At 39.9% G+C, this 15,333-nt stretch overlaps 1 protein-coding gene across 5 annotated transcripts in view; it reads right to left on the bottom strand.

The window, feature by feature from the left end:
* The window catches only part of ano1a (anoctamin 1, calcium activated chloride channel a), a 230,080-nt gene that overhangs the window by 81,830 nt on the left and 132,917 nt on the right, over nucleotides 1–15,333 (bottom strand). For all 5 annotated transcript variants that reach the window (XM_041197457.1, XM_041197458.1, XM_041197459.1 and 2 more), the window contains one exon: nucleotides 14,252–14,412. In XM_041197457.1, coding sequence (XP_041053391.1) covers nucleotides 14,252–14,412 — 161 coding nt within the window. The remainder of the gene's footprint in view (nucleotides 1–14,251; nucleotides 14,413–15,333) is intronic.

Below are 15,333 nucleotides of genomic sequence, written 5' to 3'. Positions count from 1 at the left end.
TCCCTCTGATGGTGGGTGATCTGCCCACACAGAACCATTACAATTTTTAAAAAATACATGGCAATGTTTAAACATCACAATACTCTGAACAAAGCTCTGCGGAGCTCCTCTAGCTATTAATTCAAGAAGCAGGTCTCTCATTTATCAAAGGAAATTCTACACAAGTTTCTCTTAATTATAATTTCTATAAGCTTTGACAACATTGGCACCATGATCCAACCAACCTTGATTCCTTCTTGAATTCAAGCTCGATGCTCACTGCTTGTTCTTTAGAAATACCAATGCTGCAGTGGACACCTACATTATAGATGGATGAATCAGGCAAGCAGCTAATTCCTTGACTGAAGCACAAGGAAACTGGTTATTACGGCCAATACTTTTGAAGAAGACCGTCAAATTTATTTATGGCTAAGTTGTCTCTACTTGGGTGAGAATTTTGATACTTAAATATAGCATTCATGCATTTTCAGTAATGATGTCCATTTTACATACATGGGTCCAAAGTTGAAGGATAACAGAATTGGCCTCAATTTGGAAATTTTCTTTTACCTACTTTCAGAATCCGTCTGAGGATCCGCAAATTTGGACCCAATTTTACAGATGTAACTCTGATTAGCTGTTGAAACAGGGCTTTTCATCTTAGATGTATAATGATGGTATCCTGTTCTCCGCTTTGTTGTCTAAGCTGTCATCAAACCAAGTTTATGACCTGATGCCAAAGAGTTGCATTGTGCGACAATAAATATTATCAGACTTGGGCTGAACTGGGATGAAGTCCAACCTTAAGGATTGTTGATTGGAATGCTAGTCCAGATCAGAAACTTCCTGTTTAAGGCCATTTCCATTGGCCTAATTTCACAGTTAGATCAGGTACATAGCATTCCCTTCAAAATGTTAAGGATGCCAAAGTAGAGACCAAGCCTTGCCAATTTAGTACTTCCAGTTGATCGGATGTGCCAACCAATTCTAGCTTAATAAATATTACTTTGTGCTTAAATTCCTGTTTATGATGTTTGTGTACAAATTGGCTGCTGCATGTGTCTAAAACACAATGCAACAATGACCAACAGGTCAGAAGTCATTAACTGCCAATGAAGCTTTTTGAGAGCTCCTGTGGACATTATAAATGCAAGTTCCTTTCTTCCTAGTTAGACAAATAGAAGAATGTAATAGTATCTGCAATGGAGAGCACAGCACTTTTCAATGATTTTTGTTCCCTCATAGACAATACTTTCAGAAATTAATATTTTGGGGTGCAGTATATGAGTAATTTGAAACATGACATGATAAACGTAGTCTGCTTGAAAGGAACAGGTGACTTTGGTCTATGGTTCCCAAAGCTCTCCGCCATGGAAGGATATGCTTTAACTCTTGTCTGGATCTATTTCAGAATAATTAATGGAGATTGACTGCCATGATTAGTCACTGTTGTATCATGTGACTACTAGGATAGTCGCAGATGAACAATGAGGATTTCAAATCTTTATTTTTGTTTAGTAATTCCTATGTTCCTACGCTTCAAACAACCCGTCCTGCACCTATAGATTAATGGATTGAAAAGTGTAGGCTATAAACAACCATTTAATCAAAAAGTCTCTACAAAAAGTGTATCCTCATTGTTTAATTTTTTTAAAACTAGTAGAAGCCCTATTTTGATAATATTTAGCAATCATTGCACAATGCCAGTCAAAATCTCTACTACCAGCCATGCATCAACACTATTTAGTTTGCTAACAGTCTATTATCTTATGTAAGCTATCCTCACATCAACCTCTTTACACTGCTGAATCTCCCGGGAAAAGCAATAGGAATACCTGATGTGACATTCTATTTCTGACTATGTAACTGCCAATTATTGTAACACAGAACCGAAACAATACTGCTGTCATGGCTCATGTACACAAGGCATCAAGAGCTATTTTTAAGCTTCTGAGCAGAGTAAGACTCAATGATTAACTTAGGCAGTGCTTTCCTGGAACTGAAGGGTGAGATTTTCTAAATTTGTGGCCAAACAATGAGTCAGTTCATAAGAATACAATTATAATTTCTAACACTAACAGTCAAAAGAAATCCGATTAGGCAAGCAACTCTTTTGTCTCCAGCCATTACCCCAAGCTCCCTATCATTTGCTGTCACACTGACCTCTGCCTGTACTATCCTGCGTTGTTCCAATGAAGCTCAAGGAACAGGAGCTCAGGCCTTGGCACTGACTTTAATGTCAGACATTAACTATACCTCTCATTTTCTCTCTGGCAGTAGATGTTCGCACTTGGGATGAATGCATTGGTATTTTCAGGTGGGTGCCGAGAGGGTGGAGTGATGGGTGGAGGGATACAGTAGAAGGGCATTCCACAGGAGCTTCATGGGTGAAATAACCTGCACAATTGGTGGACAACTCCTGTTTTTCTTTCACCGATCACTGGATGATCAGCCTGTTCTGTCTTGCCAGTTTATTATGCATTCTTTTCTACCTATACCTCCTTTGATACTGATACAATCTGCATCTACCTGCAGCAACTAACTCACCTCCTGTTTCCAAAAAGCCTGTCCACCATCTTCAAGGCACAAGGAAGGAGTGTGATGGAATACTTGCTCCAACTACACTCAAGGAGTTGGACACCATCCAGAATGAAGCAGACTACGATCCCCATTCGCCACCGACACACAGTGGCAACAGTATGCACCATTTACAAGATGCACTGCAGCATCTCACCAAAGCTCCTGCGACACCACCAAGCTTTTGCTTGGTTTCAGTTTTTGTAACTGTATACACAGCCTTGACCAACAGCACAGTGAGCAGTCGACAAGACATGCATAATTGAACACCAAACAATTGAACAGCCAGGTAGAAGCATTCCAAACCTACAACTTCAACCACCTAGAAGAACAAGGGTTACAGACACATGGGGTCACCAACACCTCCAAGTTTCCCCCTGTTAAGTCACACAATCCTAACTTGGAACTCTATCCTTCATTGCTGCTGGGTCAAAATCCTGGAAATTTCTTGCAAAAAGCATAGTACATGTACCTATGAACTGCAGTAGTTCAAGAAGATGGCTCACCACCACCTTTCACAAGGGCAATTAGAGATGGACAATAAATGTTAGCCTTGCCAGCAACACACACATCCCAATGAATAAAAATGTTGCTATCCTGATGATCTTAGGCCTGAAACATCAATTGCTGTTTTTCTACAGCCTGGCCCGAATAGTGCCAGCTTTCGTGGTTGCGGCTTTCAGGGAATTCCCTCATGTGCTGCTGGCAGTACTTTAATACAACTCAATGTTCAGTGCTACAATACCAATGACTTAGCGATCAAGTGGACACACGTAATTTGTGCTCTAGGTTTGACACGAAGCTAAATTAAGTGGATTTACACTTCTACGATGTGATGAGGAGGTCTATATTTCGATTTTGATTATAAAAGAACACAGCTGCTTTACTTTGTCAAATTGATTCTACTTCGTAAACCCAGTAGAAGGATAGGAATACTTTGTGAGGGAGATGCAGATTAAGCATATTACAGTATAACAAACTCTCTCTTCCCACTATTCTATTCCTAAATATTTTGCTTCTTTAAATTTACTACTTTTACCAAAACTTCATTGATTTAATATTTAATTTAAATCTTATGGAGAGTCACAGGTTGGTTCTCAAGGATAAACTGGCATTGCATACATGTGGAGCTACAAGCTTGCAACAAACCCACTAACAATTTATTTCAACTATAAACATGCCCTGTCCCACTTTAACCATCCTACTCCTGCAACTGGAGACGGAAACACTTCAACACTTCAACTTTCATATATTTCTTATTTAAGGTTTGGTAGAATATTGGCCACTTTACTGTTCCAATAAATCCAGAGACCCCAAAGAATGTAATCAAATCCTGCCATAGCAGCCCACACATTTGAATTCAGTTTAAAACCAAAGAGAAATGTAAGAAAGTAAAACCTTGCATCAATAAATATGTCCGTGGAACAGCTGGATTAATGCAAAAACCTAGCTAGTTAGCCAAATGCCCTTCAGGAAGGAGACCCTGCCATCTTTACCTAGTCTAGCCGACATATATGACAGTCACACCAATGTGGTTGACTTCCAACTAGCTTTTAACGTGGCCTAGCAAGTCACTCGGTAAAATCAAAATGCACGCTTTTGGATAAAGGCCCTTTCACCACATTCTCAAGGCAACTAAGGAAAAATAAAAATAAATCGATGCTTGCTTCACCAGAGGCTCCAACAGCCAAAGAAAAAGTAAAAGGAAAGCTAAAGAACAAAAATCTGTAGCCTGTTGTGTTAAATAAGACAGATTTATCTGAAAATGTTCCTCAGAAGTGGTCCTTCATTGTAGGCCAGTTCTCTTGCTGCTGCTGCTGCAGCATCTACTTCATTTGCAGAAGGTGGAAGGAACAACAACAGATAGTTTCACCTGCTCAGTTGCTGTAAAATCATTTTTGTAGCTCTGCTGGTCCAGCCTGATGTCACGGGAATTTATGTACAGGGCAGCAATGCAAACACAGACATGCCCATGTCCATGTGGACTCAACCTCGATACCATTCCCAGCCACAGTTGTTACCTGCACAGAGCAGTAGTAGGGGATCTTAGTAATGAGGTCTTGGAGACTTGGTGGCACTGATGCTTGTATATTTACTTTATAGGTCAGAGGCAGCTTTGTAAAAGGAAATAATGAATATGAAGGTTATTTAGGGTAAATATGCACATGCCAGTTTGGAATCTCCAGAATGCAATAATCTAAATCTCTAGTTCAAAAAATGTTTAGACAATCGCCTAGCCAGAAGGTTAGGTCAAATAACTTGTTGCTGAGGAAAATGTTTCATATTTTACATTTTGTAGAGGGAAAAAAGAACCACTCCCCCAGAAGTAGCATCTGATCCCCTAGGAGAGCATTGAATGCTTGCTTATCCACATGGGAAACACGTGTGAGGGGGAATCATTGGAACAGGAAGCATTAGCTGGTGGAAAGTGAGGATGGGAAGAAAAAAGGAGATCAAGTGTGGCACTTCATTTTGATGTTGTCCAACTAATTGTTTTCTAGAGGCAATTCTCTCTCACAAGTTGACAGCACCTGGACAAGATCATGAAATTGCTCTGCAAAAGCAAATACTTTACATTATAGCACGAGTAGTGATAAGTAATACACTGGATGAGCGTAAACACGATGGTTTCCCCCAATTAGGAAGGCTCCTTGAGGTACATTTTCCAAAGGGAAAAGTTATTTTCTTAAAAAAATGGGAATCCCACAGCAAACTACAGCTCAGTCAGGTATCAGGCACACTGCACAGGGAGAAGGAGCAAGATAATGCTGCATCTTTCAACGAATGTTTGGACACAGATGTTCTGCAAACATATGCCAAATAGTTGGACAAGTGCACAAGGGAACAAGGAGGCAGTCCACAGAGTAATAAAAAGGCTAGCCTAGACAAGCAAAACAAGCACAACAAGAACGTCTGCACAAAATATTTTTCTGCCGGAGCATCTGGTCGAGTGTACAACAGCCCCGTTTTTTTTTTTCGTTGTTATTAATTTGCTTGCAACAGAAATGCTGGTGGCTTATTCCTGACCACTTGGATGTTAGGAGATTCCATCAGTCCAGAAATACTGAATGATATACAGTCAGACTTCTTGTACATCAAGAAAATTGGATGCATTTTCATTCCCTTCTATATATTAGATATGGAAAATGATTGGTACAATCTTGTTTTGTTAGATCAATGGAATGTACCGTCACTCCAAAGAAAGTAAGTCAATTCAGGTAAATGGTTTGGAAATTATTTTTCACATTCTGCACGTCAAAATTAAACATATTTAGGTTGTATTTCTTGCCATATTAAGTGCACCTACTTAACCTAGAGACAGTGTCAAAACAGATCTTGTGGAATGCAGGAAATCAAAGAAAGTTATGCCACAGTGAAAAGTGCAGTGAATCCAACAAGCATTGGATAGATGAATGCTCCCTGCAATTAAAAAAAAAAACGTGTTTTCTCCTCCTGGCTTGACACCTAGTGAGCACTAAAGAAAATTCTGTGCTTCCTGGACCAGCTTATCTTAAATATCACAGAATCGTTACAACACAGGAGGCGGCCATTCAACCCATCACGTCTGCACTGGCTCTCTGAATGAGCAGCTCCTCATGTCATTCTCCTGCCTTCCCCTTGTAACCCTGCAGATTGCTTCTTTTCAAATAATCATCTAATTTGCTCTTCAATGCCTCAGTTGAACCTGCCTCCACCATACTCTCAGGCAGTGCATGCCAGACCCTAACCACATGGTATGTAAAAAAAGTTTTTTTCTCATGTCACTTTTGCTTCTTTTGCCAATTACTTTAAATCTGTGCTCTCTCATTCTCGATCTTTTCACGTGTGAGAACAAACAGTTTCTCCCCATCTACCCTGTCCAGACCCCTCATGATTTTGAATAGTTCTATCAAATCTCCTCTCAACCTGCTTTTCTCCAAAGAAAAAACAGTTCCAACTTCTCCAATCTATCTTAATAACTGAAGTTTCTCATCCCTGGAACTATTCTCTCCAATGCCTTCACATCCGTCCTAAAATGCAATGGCCAGAACTGAACGCAATACTTCAGCTGAGGTCTAACTAGTGTCTTATACAAGTTCAACATAACCTCCTTGCTCTTGTGCTCTATTCTCCTATTAATAAAGCCCAGGATACCATATGTTTTATTAAATGCTTTCTCAAACTGTCCTGCCACCTTTAATGGCTTATACACATATACATCCAGGTCTATGCTCTTGCACCCTTTTTCAAGTTGTTCCCTTTGATTTTATGCTGTCTCTCTATGCTCTTCTTACCAAAAATGTATCACCTCACATTTCTCCATGTGGAATTGTGCCTGCCACCTACCTGCCTATTCCACCAACTTTGTTCTTTTGAAGTTCTACAGTCTTCCTCACAGTTCTGAGGTCAGAAGTAGCAACTGGAATATTAATTATGGTAAATATTTGGAAAAAAATTTACATTCAAAAATGTCTTCCAACTTTTCACTAGTCCACGCTCCTTATTCTCTCCTAGCTTAGTATTACATTATTCCAACAAGTCTAACATTAAACATGCCATTCAGAATCACAAACAGTTTGGAGAGAGTGAATAAAAAGAAACTGTTTCCATTGGAAAAAGAACCAGAGGACACATGAGGAAATTTGAAAAAAAAACACAGATCCTGTTTATGATCCAGAATGCAGAGTCTACCAGGGCAATGAAAGTATATCCATCAGTGACATTCAAAATGGAATTAGGTAAATACTTGTAAGTAAAACAACTCAAAGACTATAGGGAGAGATCAAGGAAGTAGGACTAATTGTCTGCATGGCCTCTTTCTGTGCTCTAGCATGCAACTGCTAGGCGACCAGTTTTCTTGCGCATGCGGGTATTCACTGTCCATTCTGGAGCTGAGGCCAACATTCCAACTTAAATAGTTGCAAAGCTGTGACAGAGGGCATTATTGTTTGATGTCATTGGGTCAAATGTGCGACTTTGTTTTGTGCACAAATTCAGGTGCTCTGTTGCTCAGAGTTATTTTAATCTTGCAGATTGGGTATCAGTAAAATAAATTCTTACCAGTGAAAACACCACCTGAAGGGATAATTAAAGCCTGTTTGTGCTGACCAATAGAAATTGTGGACAGGAGTGGCTATGGTGATAACCATTTCAATGCAATATTGTTAGCAAAAAAAACCACACTTCACTTGTAACTCTTTCGAGTACAAACACGTTTCTATCTGTTCCTATTCAGATGAAATTACATTGTTTCATAGTTTGCCATTGTGAGATTTGAACTCTTGATCTTGGGGTTACAAGCCCAGTACTATAACCACTTGGCTATCACACCAGAACTCTGGAGGCCACACTTCACTTGTATGTTTGTCTAACATCTAGCATCTCTAATAACCAATAAAATAAAACAAAAAAAAAATCACTCTGCATTTTGTCTTACCATTTTATCAACAAACAAAACAGTTAAAGTGCACATGCACATAGTGTGGGTAAGAGTGTTAAGATCACATTGTGCTCAATGACTGGCTGACACATTTTAGTTACTAACTTAATGTAATTAGTCCCATTTGTTCTCCTAATTAGCCACACTTGAATAATAGGTTACGTATTAGCCAACATTTACTCAGAATGAAGGTTTATCCCAGCTGGTACTAGGGTCTTGTGGGGAGCCATCAGCCATATTTTTATGGTCTTCTGGATGGGCAGGGGAGATTGAGTTTATATTCATCTAGTGTTCAGTTGTTATTATATCACTGGTTATTATATAATGATTGCCCATTCAATGACCATCAACCTAATGGTGATGAGAATGTCCTTCATTGTTTCAGTAGTGATACCATGATACAGTCTTAAACTGCACCAAACTGAAGATGAAACAAAAAAAAAATTGAATCTCAAATTCTCACCCCTAGCATTTGCACTAAATGTTTCTTTCAGTAGAGTTGTAAAGTTATTACATTGTGGCTAAGCATACATTTTTCTGATTTTTTTCTTAAAACGTAAACCACTTTTGTTTTCTACCATTACAACACAATTACGCTTCAAATAGAAAAAGTACATCACTGGCCTGGGGTTCTCCCTAGATATGTGAAAGACAGTGTACAAAATGAAATTTCTCTCTTATAAATTCACTTTCCAAACAAATGATCCAATGCGTTTGGACAAATATATAGAAGTACATAAATAAGGGATGTTCTACTTCAAACCATTTTCAACATTACATGCCTTTGCATTAGCTTGCTGAATGGTGTTAAGTAGCTGATTAAGGTTGTCCACTCAAAAAAACCACAGCAAGCGAAGCTTTTGTTCCCCTTTTCCAATAAGGGCTGACATAGGAAATGCCACTTTTTACTAAAATTGAACGGAATAAAGTCTCATAGTACTCAAGGCCTCATAAATACAGTATCTCAAAAAAGGAGATTTCTTCATTGTTACCAGGCCAAAGCACCCATCAGTTAAAATATCCAAGTTCAATGGACATATACAGCATCCTCTAGAGGTAGATGATAGAATAGATACTATTGTTTCCTAGCAGTTCAGGCCATGGATTTTGCTGTGGCTGGAGTGGGGGGGTGGCTGGCAGGAATATGAGGTGAAGGGCAGTCAGCCAAGAATGAATAGTGGCAATACGGGGTATGGCTATATATCCTGGAAATGTTTTTAATTACCTTTGGGAATCAGGGAATATTTACATGAAAATAATTTCTCCCGGGAGAATTGATGCGCTGTTATCGAGTCCCTGATATGATAGATTGTGCATGGTCCTTGGAAGCAATGAGTTTTATTTTGTTATGTTGTTGAAATAATTCTACATACCATCAGACAGACCATTGCCATTCAACTCAACTGCTTTTCTGAACAGTAACATGGGATCTTAGTATTGCTGACAGGGCTGACTGCAGACCAAGAACAGAGAGAAAATGTTGGCTGCATACCTGATGGTGTACAGGATTACTTCAGCACCATGGCATAGAAAATACAATGTTAGTTTTGGAACATAAAAATCAGATAGAGTTACATATTCTACATCAAACAGTTGTCTACCAAGTGCAGTGCATTGAAATTCAGATTTCAACATAACGGACATTGGAACGGCCATTTCAGGGTTGTCCAGTCAGATATTTTCCTGCATGCTCTTCCGCTGTGAGTAACTTACCTCCTGGCTCCCCAAAACCTGTCCACCATCTGCAAGGCACAAGTCAGGGATTTGATGGAATACTCTCCGCTTGCTTGGATGAGTCCTTGGATTTATTCCTGGAATGAGGGAGTTATCCTGTGAGGAAAGGTTGGGTCTGTACCCATTGGAGTTTGGAACAACGAGAGGCAGTCCTATTGAAACATTCAAGATCATGAGGGGTCTTGACAGGATGGATGCTGAAAGGATGTTTCCCCTTGTGGGAGAGATTAGTGCTAGGGGACACGGTTTAAAAATAAGGGATCTCCCATTTAAGACTGAAATGAGGAGAAATAATTTCTCTGAGGGTTGAGAGTCTGTGGAACCATCTTACCCAGAGTTGTGGAGGCTGGATCACTGAATATTTTTAAGGCTGAATTGAACAGATTGCTGATTGATAAGGGACCAAGAGTATAGGGGCAAGGAAGGAAAGTTGAGTTGGGACCACAATCAGATCAGTCATGATCTTTTTGAATGGCAGAGCAGGCTTGAAGGACAAAATGGCTTACTCCTGCTCTTAAGTCGTATGTTTGTATGTTCGTAGAGTGCACTCACCAACACTCAAAAAGCTCAACACCATCCAAGACAAAGCAGCCTGCTTGATCGGCACCATACCTACTAACTTAAAAATTCACTTCCCTCCACTACTGGCAGAATATGTACCATATATTAAATGCACTGCAACAACTTCCCAAGATTCCTTAGACAGCACCTTTCAAATCTGCAACCTCTATCACCTAGAAGGACAAGGCCAGCAGACACATGGGAACATCATCTGAAAGTTCCCCTCCAAGCCACACACCATCCTGACTTGGAAATAGATCACCGGTCCTTCACTTGTCGCTGCTTCAAAATCCCAGAATTCCCTCCCTAACAGCACTGTGGGTGTAACTTCACCAGATGGGCAGCTCACCACTACCTTCTCAAGGGCAATTAGGGATGGGCAACAAAGTTTGGCCTTGTCAGTGATGCCCGCATTCCATGAAAATCTTTTAAAAAAAATTTCTAAAGATTAACAACTCACAATGCACCTTTTAAACTGCCTGAGCTTGTTGGCAGATTTGTAGATTAATAATGACAAGCGTTGTTAACACATCATTATTTTTCCACCAGTAAAACAAGCCTGAAACAAATAACTTTTGGATTACCAACATGGTAAGAACATTCCAGTTGTCCTGTGTGCTTGTTTTTTTTTTAATAAGAAAAAATAACTTGGAACTTTCAATCACCATGGCAACTCAGCTGGACAAGTTTTAATTTTTGAGCATTCAGGGCAATCACATTCCTAAAATCAACAAACTCAGATTAAACAAATATGACCATAAGTGGATCAGTAGACATGTTAAAAGCGAGATAAAGCTCCATAAATGACATGTACAAATTCTCCAGGGTGAAAGGAGAAGAGGCCTTTCAGGACCAACACAAGGATCTTCAGAAACATCTTATAAAAGGTGAACAGAGGGGCAAAGAAAGACCTGGAAAAAAGGGTGTAACTGCTAAGGCCAAAAGAACAACATTTATCTAGATTCTATAACACAAGGCATCCATTCACACCAACGGGTCTATACCCGTGTTTCTACTGTATATGGGATTGCCAACTGTGTTTCGATGCACAAAACCTCTAGGAATGCAGAGGTATTGAGTATAAAAGCCGGAAAGTTATGCCGTACCTTTCTAAACCTATGGTTAGGTCACAACTATAATATTACATTCAGTTATGGTCACCACACTTTAGGAAGGGTGTGCAGAGGAGATTTCAATAAAAAAAAAAGCAAAGTCAGGATGGAAATAGGACCATCAGGGATAATCAGGATAAAATCATAGGCAGTGATAGAGAAATGGTAGAAATGTTAAATAGTTATTTTGCTCCTGCATGTAGCACCAACTGGACATGAAAACATTAGAAGGGGAGATGGGAAATGATGATATAACCACATTTAAAAGGGGAGAAGTATTACATAAACTAATCAAACTTTGAAGATAAAATCCCTGGTCCAGATAGATTGCATTCACATATTCCAAAAGAATCTAGGGAAGCGATAGGGCCTTTTTATATGTATTTAATAATTCATGAGAAAAAGTGTAGTGCCAGAAGACAGCTAACAATATATCAATATTGAAAGGAGGCAAATAGAACATGCTCAGGGAACTGTAGATCAGTCAGCTTAACAACAGCAATAGGAAAAATAATGGAATCCCCATTAAAGGAAAACAGAAAATCATTTGGCAACCAAAACAATAGTCAATATTTCAAAAAAACCTTTCTTGACCAGCCTCTGAATTATTTGACGAGATGACAGAGAGAGTAGACAAGGATAATGTAGTATATGGAATATATCTAGAATGCAAAAGGCCTTTGATAAGGTGCCACATAATAGACTAAAGAAAAAGAGCATATGAGGTTAAGGGACAAGTAGCAGAATGGACAGCTGGCTGGCTGAAATTCAGAAAGCAGTAGGGGAAAAGGGTGGGAATTAAGAATAGAAGGTAGAAAGCAGGGTCCCACAAGGAATGCAATTGTTCATAATATATATTAACAGTTTAGAGCTTGGAATCAAAAATATAATTTGTAAATTTGACTGACAGTAAATTGAGATAGATAGCCAATACTCAAGGTATGTCCACTAATGATTACACCATGTTCAGCCATTCGCGACTCCTCAGGTACCATAGCAGTCCATGTCCTAATGCAGCAAGACCTGGACAATATCCAGGCTTGGGCTGACAAATGGCAAGTAACATTCGTGCCACACAAGTGCCAGGCAATGACCATCTCCAATAAGAGAATTTAACCATTGCCCCTTGATGTTCAATGGCATTACCATCACTGAATCCCCCCCACTATCAACATCCTGGGGGTTACCATTGACCAGAAACTGAATGGAACTAGCCATACAAACACTGTGGCTACAAGAGCAGTTCGGAGGCTAGGAATCCTGTGAAGAGTAACTCATTTCCTGACTCCCCAAAGCCATCTACAAGGCACAAGTCAGGAATGTGATGGAATACTCTCCACTTCCCTGGATGAGTCCAGCTCCAACAACACTCAAGAAGCTTGACGTGGTCCAAGACAAAGCAGCCAACTTCCACAAACATGCACTCCCTCCATGATTGACGTACAGTGGCAGCAGTGCGTACAATCTATAAGATGCACTGCAGCAACTCACCAAGCCTGCTTTGACAGTGCCTTCCAAACCCACGACTACTACCATCTAGAAGGACAAGGCAGCAGAGACATGGGAACACCACCGCCTGGAAGCTCTCTTCCAAGTCACTCATCACCCTGACTTGGAAATACATCACCATTGCTTCACTGTTGTTGGGTCAAGTTCCTGGAACCCCCTCCCTAACAGCACTGTGGACTGCAGCGGTTCAAGACGGGCAGCTCACTACCACCTTCTCAAAGGAAATTAGGGGTGGGCAATAAATGCAGGTTTTGCCAGTGATGGCCACATCACATAAATTAATTAAAAAAATTACAAGATGACATTATGAATTGCAGAATGAATTTAAACAGATAGGCATGAAATATTGCATTTTTGTACGATAAAGGAGGAGATCAAATATCACTTGGAAAATAAGAATCTATATGGTAGAGAAAGGATATAGAGGCACTGGAGAAGGTGCAAAAGAGGTTTACATGGATAATACTGGAACTGCAAGATTACACCTGTGGGAAAAGGATGAACAGACCAGCACTGTTTCCACTTGGAGAGAAGGCTAAGGGGTGACCCAATAGTTGAATTTAAAATTACATGCAGTTTTGATAAAACAGATTAGAGAATGTTCCCACTTGCAGGAAGAGCAAAATTAGATGGAGGCCATCAGTATAAGAAATCAAATAGTGAATTCAGAGGAAACTTCGTTACTAGAGTGCGATGCGAATGTGGAACTCATTACCATGGGGAGTGGTTGAGACAAATAGCATAAACTCATTTGCAGGAAAGCTAGATAAGCATACAAGGGAGATGCCATAGAAGGTTATGTCAATAGAGATAAGTGACAAGATGGGAAGAAGCTGAACTGGAATTTAAATGAATTAGTAGGGCCAAATAGCCTGTTTCTGTGCTGTAAACATTCTATGAATCTATATCCTTTGTATTCCTAGCAAGAGAATACAGTTAACCACTTTCTACAGACTAAATATTTTACTTTTCACAGCTTCGCATTCCAGATAAATACAAACTTCATCCAAATGTATTTCCAATTTACCAAACCACTTTTATATTGTGTTTAATTCCTGATCCAAGTATAATATGATCTCCACCCAGTTTTTTTTAATTCTCCTGAAGACTAATGATAATCTAGTGCCAATCTTTTTCAGGACACAATAACAACATACACCTCTAACCACTTTCAAGCAACCCCCTTCTTTAACTTATGTTTTCTCTTGGTTATTTTTGCCAGAATTTAACCGCTCCATCGATGATAAATGGAACATCATGGAATTTGCAAAATTAGACAGTTTATCAAAATTATTTCTGGCATTCTGTATTGTTTTAATTTTAATGCTTAAAATGGATATGAATAGATAAGGTTCCTTACCCCATAATGCCATAAAAATTGAATAGAAAACTGTTGCGGGATTATCAAACAGGTGACTTGCTCGGGCTGTGGCACAGGTACTGCTCAACTTCCAGTAACTGCAAGTTTTGTCACACAGTGGGCACATTGTGATGTTGGTGCGTTCGTCACACATCTCCATACTGTTGTCAGGGAGAGAAGGGGAAAAAAAAAAGTCATCTTGCTGAGGTTCATTCAGAAATGAGAAAGGCTTAAATCTGAGGTGTAGTCATTGTTAAAAGGCCAGGCAGACACGATGTAGATTGAGGTCTTTGGATCCTTTCATAGGACCAAGGGGTTGATTTGGTCCCCCAGAGCCCAATGCTGGGTGATTAGCTGGTGGAATGTGCCAGGTGACCCAACAGAGAACCCGATTCATTTTTAGGATTGCATCTCAGCTGCATTGCAAGTTCCCCAATGCTGCCTGCTGATTCAGGCTGCCCCATTATTAGCCAGGATAACACAAGGTAGGTTCTTAAGAGATTGGTGGTGGTGGTGGTGTAGCAGGGGTTTCAACTTGTGGAGGAGGTAACTGAATCGGACCCGGATGGGTCTGTAGAGCCGGCAGAGCACCTCCACCCTTTCTAGCTTCATGGAAAAGAAAGGGGTCCTTGCCAGCTTGGTGTCCTGATGGTAGCGGAAGGAACCTGCATGGCACTCTCTCTGAGCAGTTCAATCACAAAACGACTGTCAGAGTTCTATCATCAGACCCTAAATTCCATTTTAAATTGGCCTCTCGCCTGTCTCTATAATCTAGTCCACGTGCCCTCCCCCAGTGGCAAAGAGGTGATTGTCACTGCCCACAATCATTACGGAACTACCATCCCTTCTGTGCTGGGCAGAAGGGCAGACAATTCAGTCCCAGTTTTAACCTCAGCATTAGTATTTTCAGGTACCAGGTTCCTCATGTGGAAGGAGAAAGACTGAACAAAAATAATCAAAAAACATAGATGCAGAAAGATTTTATTTTAATCATAATAGGACTACTGGAATGCAATTATAAAACAAAATTTCCAACTATCTGAAGCAAATTTGAACCAGCTGCAGAGCCTTTAAATGTTGAT

This window comes from Carcharodon carcharias, chromosome 10 (genome assembly GCF_017639515.1).
Source record: "Carcharodon carcharias isolate sCarCar2 chromosome 10, sCarCar2.pri, whole genome shotgun sequence".
Taxonomy (NCBI): domain Eukaryota; kingdom Metazoa; phylum Chordata; class Chondrichthyes; order Lamniformes; family Lamnidae; genus Carcharodon; species Carcharodon carcharias.
This window is presented reverse-complemented; position numbering and strand designations above follow the sequence as displayed.